We start from the raw sequence: 14,271 nt of genomic DNA, 5'->3' as shown, positions 1-14,271 counted from the left end.
AGCCTCTGGGGGGGCTTGGCATTTAGATCTCTCATTTCCACACAGTCTGTGAGGGGACTCCATTGTTCCAAGTGGCTCCTCAGACTTTTATCTTTCATTTCAAAGCTCAAATCTCTGATGAATAGTCTCCACAGCTGTTCGGCCTCTTTCTGAGATTGTCTTAGACACGATGGAGGTGGGAATACATCGCTTTAGTGATGCTTCCTCAGCAGCACAGCGTTCTCTGGCAAAAAGTGTTAACTACCTTTTGCATGTATCTCTTGAGTCTTTTTTAAGCCTTCATTTCTCCTGTGCCACTTTTATTTTCCTTGGCTGTGTCATTGTTCTGTTCTATTTTTTTTTTTCTGTAAAGTTTCTCACAGTTTCATTTTTGTTGATTGTATCCCTCTGTTCTAGTCCAAACTTAACAAACAACTTTTTCTCATCAAGTTGAAACTGACTCATAGCTGACCCTCCAGGGGGTTTTCAGAGGCTATAAATTGCATGGGAGGAGATTGTAGGAGATTGCAAGTGATAGATTTGAACCTCTGGCTTTTGGGTTGGCAGTGTAAATTCTTAACCACTAGACCAGAGCTGCCTTTAATAGTCCATTTCCTTGCATTCTTTGTAAACCTATATTTCTATTCTAGACACTTGAGCATAATCAGACTTTATGTTTTATTTTACTTGGAAAAGATTATTTTGTACCTGGTGCTGGTTCTGGTTGTCTTGTTTCTTGTGACAAGGTAAGTCATTGATATCACATTCAGAGTTCACCCTGGATTTCTCTCAACTTGAGTGAGGTATTAGTAATGCTTAATGTAACTGATTAGTTCATCTTTATCTCCCCAACTGGGTGGCTTGTATATTTCTTATTAATTTACAGAAATTATTTATTAAGAATATTATTACCTCTTGACTGCCAGTCACTTTCAGTCACTTCCTCCGTTTGCTCTGAGCAGCAGGGCAGGCTGACACTCGTTTTACTTCCTGCCCTTCTCTTTTGTAGTGTGCCTTCCCAATATCATCCCATTTTTTTTGTAGGATACCTTATTTTTAAATTTTTCTTCTTCTTGTGTACCATTGAATCAGATCTCACTGGCAAAGGAGATTTCCCCTCCTTCCTCTGGGGGATTTGAACCCCTCACCTTGGGAATTGCAGCACAGCTTCTTGCCTCTAGGCCACCAGAGAGCTTCCTTAGGATACCTTCCTGATGGTATTTCCTATGACTTTGATCATAAGACTGCTGAGGACAGGCGCCATATCTGTCTAAGGGAGATTGTGGGATCTCCCTAGTGTCTCACAACTCTAGCTGTGTCACACCATTAGCTGAAAGGACACTCACTCCATCAGGACATATGACCGTCTGAAGCTCCTGGCGGCGCTGAGCTGTGGTGCCACACCCGAAGGAGCCTCACTGAGCCTGGAGGGAAAGTCGAGGGACCAGGCCCGGTGAAAGCAGGTGGCTGGGAAGTAGGGACAGGATCACCCAGGGGAAATGGAAATGTGTAAAACATGTCTTTATAGCTCACGATCCCTCGAGCTGAGCTGTGTGTGGGAAGGAGCCAGCAGTCTCAACAGTTTTTCAGGGTAGCACGCTGGGCAGACCCCACTCTGATGTCTAACCATCCTCTGCCCACAGGCCAGGATTCTGCACACCCCATCCGGACCACAAGCATGGGACAGGTGAAGGGGAGCCTCGTCCAAATAAAGGGCACTGAAGTGGGGGTCTACACCTTCCTGGGAATTCCTTTCGCCAAGCCGCCCCTGGGGCCACTGCGGTTTACAGCCCCACAGCCTCCTGAAGCATGGAGTGGTGTGAGGGATGGGACTTCTTTCCCAGCTGCGTAAGTTCTCCCCTAGGGACCCAGGAACCTCCCGGCTGTAGGGTGGGAGGTAGCTGTCATCTCATCTAAATCCCTGTAATCAGCTTGGTGGATACCCTCTGTGCTCCCGTCACTCCAGAAGTTTGCTAAGGGGTGGAGTCATTGAACCAAGCTCCCGGCTCTAGGCTTGTCATCTGGAAAGTTCTAACTCCAGGAAGTGGAGGGAGGAGCAGATGCATGCATCTCTCATGCTTCTGGTTATGCCACATACTCCCCCGCACCACTGAGGAGTGTCCCAGAGCCACCTGGACTAGCTCTGTGAACCTTGGAGGATCCCCTGACTTTAGTAGCAAATACTGCAGATCCCTGAGGAGAACAGCAGAGGTAGCTCCATGGGGACCCTCACTCTCATGTGCCAACCAGTAGGACCGAAGCCCATTAGCCATCAAAACGAAAACCAAACCCAAGCTGTTGGGTTGACTCGGACTCATGGCCAACCTCCTTGGGTTTCTAAGGCTATAAATTGCTACAGACGGAAACTGCTTGGTGGATTCAAACCCCTAATCATTCAGTTAGCAGCCCAACATGTAGTTACACTACCAGTGCTCCCGCCCTTGGCCACGAGGCTAGGTTCTTGGCCAAGGCCAAGAGGTGTGTGTGCTTACAACCAGAAGCTGTGGGAATGAGGAGGATCCCTGGCATTTTTGGCTTGGGAAGGGAGATGTTCCATTGCCCTTCACATGAGACATTGACCTCTCCTCATCCACCCAGCACATGCATGTGGATTAGCCCTTTCTCCAAGCCCGCATAGGTAGAAGGATGCAGAGGGTGGGGGGATGCCAGATGATGAAACTAATGGTTCTTTCAGAGACCTCCAGGTTTGAGTCTTGGGAGGAGTGGTGTCCAAGCCCCTCAGCAACACTGGCATCTCCCTGGAAGGCTAGGCTTCATCCTAGCTTGTGCAGAACCGGTCTTCTTGTTAAGACTTTCAGAGAAGGACCATGTGTGAACAGACTAGCTGAGAGGCAAGAGGGACTGACAGTAGGTGGGAGTAAATCTAGACTTAGGGTTTGATTGTGGCCCAGTCCCACAGCACAGGCTCCCCACTGTCTGTCTGTCCTGGCTACCAGGTGTGTGCAGGACATCAATGGGATGACATCTATGCTTAAGGCTTTGCTTAATAGAAGCACACCTATCACAGCCATGTCCGAAGACTGCCTGTACCTCAATATCTACACACCTGCCCACGCCCACGAGGGTAGCAACTTGCCTGTGAGTGTCAATTGTGGCTAACTGGGGGTGGGGTGGGATGAGAGGACACTTCTTCTACAAGAAGATTAGAAAGGATAAGATTAGACTGGGTCTTACCTCACTGTAGACACTGTTGAGAGGCCTTTCACTAAGGAGCTACCACTGTGATCAAGTTCAGGATCATGTTTCCACCCATGGGCTCACAGAGCCCCATTTGCTCCTGAAGGGGCTGTGCCCCTAGGATGGACTCAGGACTGACCCAACCGGCCTGTGCCCAGGAGACCCAGCGGGTTCCTGAAAGTCGTGGTTTTTGTTTTGTTTTTGGGGTTTTTTCTAATTTTTATTTTATTATTTTTGTGTGAGTGTGCCGTCAAATCAGATCTGACTGGTACAGGAGGAGATTGTCCCTCCTTCCCCGGCAGAGCATCTGGTGGATTCGAACCGTGCGCCTCTGGGATTGTAGTTGCAGCTCCTTACCACTAGGCCACCAGAGCTCCCCTGAAAGTCATGTTTTGAGGTCACCAGAGGCCCGAGCCATGAGCTGGGGGTAAGGTCGCACTTAGTGAATGAGCCTGTAAGACAGTCAGGGAGATGCCCCTTTTCATGTCCCCTCAGAGAAGATTCTAGAAGGAATGGAACCAGGCCTTGATGGAGGGGCAAGCCCCAAAGGGTGGGCAGCTTGGTTTTCTTGAGAGAACTTAGCTCACACTTGGTCCAGGCCATGAAAAGGCCTCCCTGCTGCTGGAGTTCTGTCAGTGTGGGTGGGTGGACACACTCAAAGCAGCGGTTAGACTAGGAGACAGTCTTGGGAGAGTTTGGGCTGGCTGGGAGCCATAGAGATCCATGTGTTGTTTCCAGGTGATGGTGTGGATCCATGGTGGTGGCCTCGTGATAGGCATGGCCTCCATATACGATGGCTCCGCCCTGGCGGCCTTTGAGGATGTGATAGTGGTCACTATCCAGTATCGCCTGGGCATCCTGGGCTACTTCAGGTGAGACCGGGGCACGGCTGGGCAGTGTGGCCGGGCAGAACTAGGATAATCCTGTGATCCCTTTCTCTGTCACCTCTCAGCACTGGAGACAAGCATGCACCTGGCAACTGGGGCTACCTGGACCAGGTGGCCGCGCTGCGCTGGGTCCAGCAGAATATTGCCTACTTTGGAGGCGACCCTGGCCGAGTCACCATTTTTGGCGAGTCTGCAGGTGGCACAAGCGTGTCCTCACATGTGATGTCCCCCATGTCCCAAGGACTCTTCCATGGTGCCATCATGGAGAGCGGTGTGGCCTTGCTCCCTGGCCTCATTGCCAACTCGTCTGACAGTATCTCCACAGTGAGTGTCCCAGGCTTGGAAAGCCCAGCCCTGCTGCCTCATTTGTTACCTCACAGGGTCCCCAACATTCTGCCTTAAATGGGGATAATGATGACTCCCTTATCACCTACCCAGGGTTTGCTGTGGGGCTTGAGGGTGAGAATCCACCAGCTTCTGCCATTGCAGAGGCGATTATGTTGTGTGGCCATGGAGCCTCCAGCTTGGCAGGTCCCTCTATGGACAGATTCACCCAGGCAGTTGCATCACCTCTCTGGCTGAACCCTCTGAGCATCAGGGAAGTTAAATTGTGATAAAATCACAGGGGTCTGCACAGAATACCCTAGGATATTAGGAATGTACCTGCTTCCCACAGGGACCTTGAGCAAACCGCCTTCCCCTTTCTAGAAGGACAACTCAGCCCCTGCGTGGTTCTTTTACAGATGGTGGCCAACCTGTCAGCCTGTAGCCAGGTGGACTCAGAAACCCTGGTCAACTGTCTGAGGAGCAAGAGTGAGGAGGAGATTCAGGCCATGAGTGAGGTGGGACTGGATGGGACAGGTGGGGAGTAGTAGTTGTTATTATTGAGTATTATAGAGTCAAAAGCAACCCATAGCAGGTTTTCAGAGGTGGTTAATCACACAGAAAGAGATTACCCATCCTTCCTCCACAGAGCAGCTGGTGGTCTCGAACTATGTGCCTTCGGGTTTGCGGTGCAGCTTCTTGCCACCAGGCCACCAGAGCTCCCTGAAGGAGATGGAAGGAGGGTAATAAGGTGTGACAAAGCAGGTCTAGTCTTTCATACTCTGGGCAAGGTCCAGCTGCATGTCCTGATTTTTCTCATAGCAGTTGATGAGAACTCCGGACCAGGACAAGCTGAACTGGGCATAGGATGGGTTTTGGCATCCTAGGACATGGGGGAGTCAGAAAATGTCACAGGCCTTCTCCCTGACTTTGCATGCCCCTCAGCACTTCAAGATCATCGCAGGAGTAGTGGATGGGGCCTTCCTGCCCAGGCACCCCCTGGAGTTACTGGCCTTTGATCACTTTCAACCTGTTCCCAGCATCATCGGTGTCAACAATGATGAGTATGGCTGGGTCATCCCCAAGGTAAGACCCAGCTCCAAGCCTCCAGGTGCCAGAGGAGTCCTTCTGGTGGGAGAGCCTTAGGGCTTAGTAGCTCCAGGCTCGTCTCGCCCCCAACTCAACATTCTCCCTCATCCTAGATTGTGAACTTTTCTGAAATGCAAATGGAAATGGACAGAGAGTCTGTACGGAATTCACTGAAGCAAATGTCAGGCATGATGGTGAGGCTCGTGGAGTTGGGGAGGAGCTGTTCCCCTCCTGTCCCGGGGCAAGAAAAATCCCCTCCCCAGCACCCACAAATATCCTGCCCATGCTGCATCGCTTATAAGCAAATGTTCACAGAGTTACGCCAGAGCTGGTCCCACACCCCAAACTGCCCCTACTCCCTCCCAGATCCTGTGTGTTCTAGCCAGTGTCCTCCCTGCCCCAACAACAGCCAGCCTAACATGATTCCTCCTGATCTACCCGGGATAGTTCCTCCATCCTGAACTTATTGACCTGTTGATTGAAGAATACATCGGGAACAGTGAGGACCCCCAGTTCCTCCGAGCCCAGTTCCAAGAGATAATGGAGGACTTCATCTTCGTGATTCCTGCCCTCCAAGTAGCACAGTTTCAGAGTAAGTAGCTAAGACCAAGTTGGGAAGAAGACAGACAGCCCAGAGCTGTGAGTGCCAGGTAAGGTCTTCATTTAAGAGACTCATTCTCCCTGTTTTACAGATGAGGAAACTGAAGCTCATTTATTTCAGTAACTTGCCCAAGGCATAAGTTACTACATTCCAAGGGTAGGATTTGAAACTAGGCCCTTTCCACTGTCATTGCTCCAGCTATTGTAGAGATTCTAGCCAGCCCTGAACTCGGGTGTCTTTTTTTAAAAAAAAAATTTATTTTACTATTTTGTGTGTACCATCAAATCAGATCTGACTGGTACAGGAGGAGATTGCTCCTCCTTCTCCAGCAGAGCATCTGGTGGATTTGAACCATGAGCCTCTGGGACTGCACTGCAGCTTCTTGCCACTAGGCCACCAGAGCTCCCTGAACTTGCATATCATCACCACAGTGGGCCAAGGAAAGCTTCAGGTGAGGGGGTCAGCCATTCATTGTCTGCCCACCTCCCCTCCAGGATCCCATGCCCCAGTCTACTTCTATGAGTACCAGCATCGGCCAGACTTCCTAAAGGACAGCAAGCCGCCCCATGTGAAGGCAGACCATGGTGATGAGATTTTCTTTGTCTTCGGAGCCTTCTCCTGGAACAACTTCAGTGAGTCGGCTGGGTGGGGTTCCTTGAAGGCACCACATTCCCTAAGATGTAGGAGGAGACCCAAGTTGGACTGCCAAGAACAGTTCTCACCACTGTACAAATGAGGAAACTGAGGCTTAGTGAAAGAATAGGTTCTCTTGTTCAGGATCTTACGGCTAGAAAGGCTGAGCTTTGCCCCCTTGACCCCAGCCCACTTTAAGATTTCTGAAGGGGTACAGCAGGGTGAATTTAAATGCCACAGTGGTGTCTTCAATGAATTTCCAGTGTCAGAAGGAAAAGAATGAACTCCATGTTGGGCCCACCTGTTAAGAGCTGAGATGAGTTTAGAAGGCCTGGGCCTCCAGAGCTGGGAGGAGTCAGGACAGAGGCAGATCTAGGGAGGGCAGGGATTCCAGACACAGCTCCCAGGAGCTGGAGGAAGCCACAGCTGAGGTGGGAGATGGTGGAGTGATACACACATAAGAACTGGCAGCTCGACTGAGCTTGTCCTTGACCTTCTCTACAGTGGAATTCACGGAGGAGGAGCAGTTGCTGAGCAAGAAGATAATGAAGTACTGGGCTAACTTTGCTCGAAATGGGTGAGAAGACGCACCTCTCGCTCAATCTCCCTTGTCTGTGGTGACCCTCATTAGCATGCACGTGTCCTTAACTGCTTGATGGGGCCCTTCCACAGGGACAGAGGGGGCGCTGGACACTTGTCCCCTTTCCCTGGGAGATGATCTGGAGGCTGGGTGCCAGTACTATGTTACAGCCAGAGCCTCCCTGTGAAAGTGGGGACCCCCAGTCAGGCTGTCCTGCCCCTCACGGAGCTGACACAGTTGGGAGGTAGTTCCTCTCCTAGATCTGAAAGCCTTCCCCCTCACTCCTCATGCCCACTGGGCCTGCTTGTTGGTGTCTTGCTGGCTGACCCCAATCAGTGCCTGGGCTGAGCCAGGCAGGACTCGCAATGACCCTTGCACTCTTCTGCTGGTCTACAGGAACCCTAATGGCAAGGGTTTGCCCTTCTGGCCCACGTTTGACCAAGAGAATCAATACATGCAGCTGAACCTACAGCCTGAGGCAGGCCGAGCCCTGAAGGCACACAGGCTCCAGTTCTGGATGAAGACGGTGCCCCAGAAGATCCAGGAGCTAACGGAGGCCAAGGCGAAACATGCAGAGCTGTAGCTCTGTGCGTCCCAGCTGGAGAGAGGGCCCGGAGTCTGCCTGACGGGTCCTCACACATGCCCCCCAGAAGTCCAGAATCTATTCCTTTGTTCACACAGCCTTCCTGTCCTCTTCACTCCAGCCATCCACCCAGCAAACATTCTCCAAGAAACCACTGCATGCAGTTAGCCACCAAACCTGCCCTGGATCCTCTCCCCCAGACTCCGTCAGGCCTTGGGCCACATCCTCCCTTCCTCACCTCCACCCACCCCATCTGTCTCTTCTCTGAGCCTTTCTGCAGGAAGGAAGCTTCCAGAAAGGTTGCTCATACCAGGGTGTCAGAAGCTTCCAGTCAATCCCGCATGTTCTTACATCTGTACGTGGCCTGTAGAAAATGAGATTCCAGTGCTCCTTAGAGCACTCCAAGGTCACCAACTACTGAATGTCAAAGTCACTGTCTCCACTGTCACTTGCCACCCTAGACTAAGTGTCTTCTGTCATGAGTAGGCCACATGTGACCTAGAGAACCGGGCAAGGCCATCAGCTGCTGCCTCTTCAGATTTGCTTTTATTCTCTGTGGTTCTGCAGATTACCAAGGGGCCCACAGATGATAAAAACTGTTTATCTGTGGAAAGTTTCCTCGAAGTGGGATTAAAGGATCAGAAAACCCAAGCACTTTGAAAAGAGGCCACTGTATGTCTAGACTTGTCTCTTGGCCTGTCCTCTTGGGGTTCTCCCCTTGCCTTTCAGAATTCCCCTTACCAAGACCCCAGCCGCCTGCTCACTGTAGACATCCGCACGACTAAAATTCTTACTTACTTCAATGCTGCCTTCAAACGTTCCTTCCTCTTATTTCACTCCCAAAATTGAAAAAAAAAATCATGTTTTATCTTGGCATTCAAAGGTGCCCAATTTTGTTCAAATTGTGCTCAATTGGCCTTTTGTTCTACCAAACATTTCTTTTTGCTCTGTTGTTGAAAGATTGTATGTATGGCCGCATAGATCCTAGGACATCTCCCACTCACCCACCCCCTTCTTCCTGACTAACCTGCCCTCTCTAGAAACCAGTTTTCCTACAAGAGATGTCCCTCTTCTATCCATAGCACTAATCCCAGCCACAAAGTGTTAAAAGACCGGGAGGATGAAGAGTCTGTGTTGCCTACTCTGGCCACCAGATGGCAGGCGAGGATAAACTTGAAACTGGGTTGATGGACCAGCTGAGAAAACCCTGGTGCTGCTCCCTGCAATCATTTCTTGAGCACCAGCTGCATGCATCTTTATGCTGTCTGATCATGCACATGCAAAGTACAAAAGTGTGTCCCTGGAACTAAAAAAAAACTTTCCTCTGGAGGGAGGTACTGTATAACAACGAAAGAATTTTACTTTTCAAAAAGAAGAGAGAAGTGGGAGGGGCGGGGGGGCAGGGAGAAAAGTGCAACAATGAATGAATGGAAACCCTAAGTCTCTGTAAACTTTCATTAAAATTAATAAAATAAAATAGTTTTTAAAAATCTTTCCTCTGGACTAAATACCACACAATTAAAGTTGCTCATTTTAGGCATAGAGTTTGATAAATTTGGACAAATAGATACAAATATACAGCTGTCACTACCTGTCAAGCTTCAGAATACTTGTGTGTCTTCACAAATTTCCCCTGAACTCCTCTGGGTTCAATACTTTCCCTGTTCCTAACTCCAGACAACCACTGCATTGCTTTTTGTTGTAGTCCTTTGCTTTTCTAGAATGTAACAGAAATGAAATTTGTGCCTGGATTCTTTAGCTTCACATGGATGAGGTTTGTTTGTTTGTGGGGTTTTTTTGTTTGTGGGTTTTTTTGGTTTTTTTGTTTGTTTGTTTCAGACACGCTTTGCTATAATTAATACTTGCTAGAAAATGAAGTTTGACATTATTTACAATTATACCACCATTCTTGGAGCTTGAATATCACAGGTATAAAGGTGTGCCACATGATTACAAGAAAGTCTTTCATTCTTCACAGTTTTATATTTTAGCTATGATGTCCACAGCAAATTGTTCTTAACAAGTAGAATTTTAAGGTCTATTCAATCTGAGAGTTTCTTAGGTCTTTGAGTCTATTCATTTGCAAATAGGAGTGGAAACTTGAACCAGGGTCTTCCTATTATGCCTTCTCATGTAATGCCAAATCTTTATATGCTATCCAATTTCTTTAAGATAAAAGGAGTGACTCGCAGCAGAGCCACATAGATGAGAAAGTGGCGTATGGAAGAGATCACATCTTCGTGCATCTTCCCTTTCATCTCCTCCGAGTCTAGCTTCGGCGCGAGGCCCTCGATCCGGAACATCGTAGTCCTATCTCTCTGCGACCAGGTGGGCTCCTTTGCTCTCTTCAAGAGGCCGCCTTGCGCCCAGAACTCAGTCCAATCCCACTTCCTGTTCCCGCCCCATGGATGGGTTTTTTAAAAGAAAAATTCAATCAGTAGTTCTTTGCTTTTATTTCTAAGTGAAATAAAAGTGATATATCCAAATACTTGGATATATCAAACTGTGTTTAGTCATTCATCAGATGATGGGCATTTAAGAGATCAATATGGGGGCTATTTTAAATAAAGAATATTTTAAAATAATTACTATTCAAATTATTTAAAATTAATTAATTACTACTCATATTTTTTGTCTTTCTTTTTAAATTGTTTTAGGGGAAAATTTACTGGTTGGTTTTCCAGTCAGACACTCACAAAAATTTTTGCTTCATGGCACCAATTACAATCCGTCCCCTATAACAGCAATCTCTCCACTTCCTTCCTGTGATTCTCATTGCCCTTCCTGCGCACCAAGCCTTCTCCCTAGGCAAATGCTCCCTTCATGGTCTCATGTGATTGGTTGTCCCAAGGAGAAAGTACATCCCTGGGCTACTGTTCAGCCCGCATGGATGTTTATTATTTGGGTAAAACTTGAGGCGTATGAGTGCATCTGGTTCCAAGCGCTCTAGACTACTGAGGGCCACATCTTAGAGGTTCCTTCACACTATGTGAGACAAGCCAGCCTAGTCATTTCTGTGCTTTTAAGTCTTATTCCACATTCCTCTTCTGTCCAGGACTGCCTTCAGGGAAACAAAGCAAATGGAGTATGGAGGGTGTGTGTGTGTGTGTGTGTGTTCACGCGCATATGAGCACAAAGGAAATGACTCATATGCTGATAAAGACTAGCAAATCCCAGGTCATGACACAGCTGCGAGGCTGATGAATCCTAGGTTGGTAGACAAGGGAGGCTCTTGGTCCAAGAAAGCAGAGGTGAGCATCCAGATGCATGATGGAGATGGAGCAAAAATCAGACGGAGCCCTGCGTCCTTACATCAGTGCAAGCCAGACTCCTGATGATACCACCCAAACCCAACTGGTTGTTCACAGCAAAATCCATGAAAGGAATGATTACATTACATCAAACTTCATCAAGAAAGTGGCAACCCCATAACTGCCAAACCGGAGAATCTTGGGGAGCCGAGGCTGATACGACCTTAACCATCACAATCCACCTTTCCTGGTTAGCACTTACACTTAGCACTCATACACATGTCCTTAACCAAAATCTTAAGGACAGTTATAAAATCACACTTGTGTCTAATATGATACAACTAATACAGCCTGGAATGCACTTCCTGTTTATATCATATATTTTATAATTTTGTAAAAAGAAAACAAAAATATTTCATAGAAGGAAGAAATAACAATTGTTGTTTTTGTTCAGTGCCATCAAGTCATAGGCGACTCATAGCGACCCTATGAATGAAAGTCCTCGACACTTGTGTTCACGACTTTTCATCTTTTCTCGAGGTTCACAGGGTTTCCGAAGGCAAGCTGTTTATGGAAGAGGATGCCACTCCTGCTTCCAAGCTTTTTTCAACCGGGGAGCGCCACTAAACACTGTCCACCATGGGTAACCGTTATCGCATTTGACACATCAATGTCACAGTGTTCAGCTTCACAGCGAGCACATGTTGTCCCTGTATGGCAAGTGGACACACCAGGGTTATACGACCTAGAAGACTGAGCAAAAACAATGAAAAGCAGGGCTGAGGGCCGCAGATTAGAGTCACCCACCTTTGGCTTGGTCACATCACTTTCGGTCCCCTAGGGCAACTGGTCTCTCTGCGTTGTTCAGTGCCGTTGTTTAGTGTCTAATATCAATGAGAGTCCTCATTTCTGCAACTGGTCACATGGTTGTAGTTGGTGTGTTGAGCTACTTTCTTCTCCCAGTCAGTTGTTATTTCCTTTGCCCTCTGCAAGCACTGTGGGAAGTCGAATATCAAATTTAATATTAATAATAAACCAAGTGTTATATCAGGCTATGAGGGAGGCGTACTACAAGCTAGAATTCACCCTGTAGCACTAAGGCAATCGTTAAATGTTTCCAGGGGTAGGCACTAAGGCAATCCTTATACATAATTCTTAGTTTGCATTTACTAAATCCCTCCCTCCTGAGATGAGCATAAGGTAAACAATAGAGGAGAATTCGGCCTTACTTACAAAAGATTTTTCTTTGTGATTTACTTCCCCATGATCCTTTGTTTTTATTTACTACTCCCTTGTGACTTTCCTTTGTTTATTTCCTGGTGATTCTCAATAAAAAGTCAGAAAGGTGTAGCATAGGGGCTGCAGTTCTCCTAGCTGTTAGCCCCCTGCCTTCATGCTTTCTGGCCTAACTCCATTCCTGAGTGTCTCCATCTCTGTCTTTTCCCTCGGCCAACAACAAAGCACCTGTGCTGTTTGTGGTTCTTTGCCTCATGGGCTTGCCCAAACCTTCGTTCCTGAGGCATCAGTAGTCATGTCGCATTTGGTAGCAGAGGCTTTTCACTGTCTTGAATCACAGACCGTAGCACTGACAGACGACCTCAGGAGTCTCCTGTACTCCAGACACACATCTTTATAATTCATTTCACTCTGATCATCGAGATTAAGATTAATCATAACAGACAATACAGGAACTTCCTTCTTCACCTGTTGATCTAGATGAAGGAACAGTGTAAAGTGTCCAGATGAGATTCTTATCTTTCATTTCAATAGAATCATTGTGTTCTCGGTGCAAATGTTTCCAAAACTAAGGCTTTCAGACTCACAGAGCATAGGGTTACAGGGAATGGAAGCAAAACTTTCAAGGGTGGGCCACTCACTAGGCGTCAAAGTGAGTGGTGCCAGTTTCCTTTCCACCCCCTAATTCCTGGACTTGGTTGGCCCCATAACTTAATCTTTAGAAAGCCATTCCATTGTTCTAACAAGCCAGTTGCTTCAGGATGATAGGGAACGTGGTAGAACCAGTCAGTAAGGTACAGAGCTTATGGGAACACTTATCCCAGTGATCATAGGCAGCTTTGTAATAAGATTCTGAGCTGGCTGGATTTGAGGTGCTCCTACCACCCAGAGCCTAGGTTTTAATCAATCAGGTCATAAGAATAAAGAGCAGAGGTTATACCTGCCAAGGTAGACTGCTAGAATAGATTCAGAGTGAGCTGGATTGGAGACATGAACACTGAGTCAACGACGAGTCTTACAGATTGAGTGCAAGTCAAGGACAACTCCTGGGAGAGGCTGGAAGGAGAGACTCGTGGAGACAACAAATGTGGATGATTTCTACCTTGCAACCAAGAGCAGAAGAATGAGGCAAAGACTGTAAGCCAAAGTGGAGCCAAAGGAGGCTGGTGTAGAGTAAATGAAGAGAGATCCTGATGATCCAGCGCCCAGCAGACAGCAGGAGACAGGGGCAGAGTCCCACAGAATTTAAGAAGATAGTCACCATGGATGCCAACCTTACACTTGCAAGATCCTGACAGTTAGTGCTTCTTAGATGCCGTGGCTCGGGCCCGCACTCGCCTCATCCTAGTGCAGCCCTGGTGGGCCCATCACACAGTTAGGAGGGAGAGCAGACGGTATGGACGGCCCACAGCAATGGGAACTGATGCAACTCTTCCTGCCAGTATCTAAGTCCAGCGGGGCAGAGGACGAGGCTGTGGGGGAAAAGCTAATCCAGGTGATCTAATGGAGAGGCTGAAGATCCTTAAAAGGAGGCTTGGTTGGGGTGTGCAGGGCCCAGCAGCAGAGGCCTGTGGACCTGGGCATGGCAGATATGACACCAGTTGAAGGGATGGTCAATGAGCACGGCAGATTTTACCCATCATTGCCGTTTCCACCACCAGCTGTGAGAAAGCATGCGGCTATTTAAAAACTGTCACACACACACTATTTTGGTCAAGAGCCAAAACCTTTACAGAATAAACAAAGAGACTGGGGCTTGATAAGAGGACAACATGGAGTAAAGCCCAGAGTGGGGAGAGACAAGAGAAGGACTGGAGTCAGCACTAAGACCACAGAGGCCTCTGCCTGCCCCCAGGCCTGTGGACTAAGGTCCCGGAAGAGGAAACCACCCGTATCAGGGAGATTGCCAA

The 14,271-nt window shown here is 48.1% G+C and overlaps 1 protein-coding gene across 1 annotated transcript; it reads left to right on the top strand.

Moving 5' to 3' along the window:
* The first annotated feature begins 1,657 nt into the window (after positions 1-1,657).
* CES2 (carboxylesterase 2) lies at positions 1,658-7,874 on the top strand. Its single transcript, XM_006878903.1, has 10 exons — positions 1,658-1,827; positions 2,937-3,078; positions 3,916-4,049; positions 4,130-4,394; positions 4,808-4,906; positions 5,334-5,474; positions 5,925-6,069; positions 6,573-6,710; positions 7,216-7,288; positions 7,688-7,874. Exons 1-10 carry the CDS (start codon positions 1,658-1,660, stop codon positions 7,872-7,874), a joined length of 1,494 nt encoding a protein of 497 aa, XP_006878965.1.
* The last annotated feature ends 6,397 nt before the right edge of the window (positions 7,875-14,271 follow it).

Source organism: Elephantulus edwardii, unplaced genomic scaffold (genome assembly GCF_000299155.1).
Source record: "Elephantulus edwardii isolate Elephantulus edwardi_28Jun2011 unplaced genomic scaffold, EleEdw1.0 scaffold00001, whole genome shotgun sequence".
NCBI classification, from domain to species: domain Eukaryota; kingdom Metazoa; phylum Chordata; class Mammalia; order Macroscelidea; family Macroscelididae; genus Elephantulus; species Elephantulus edwardii.
The sequence above is the reverse complement of the archived record's forward strand: the minus strand, read 5'-3'. Positions and strand labels throughout refer to the sequence as shown.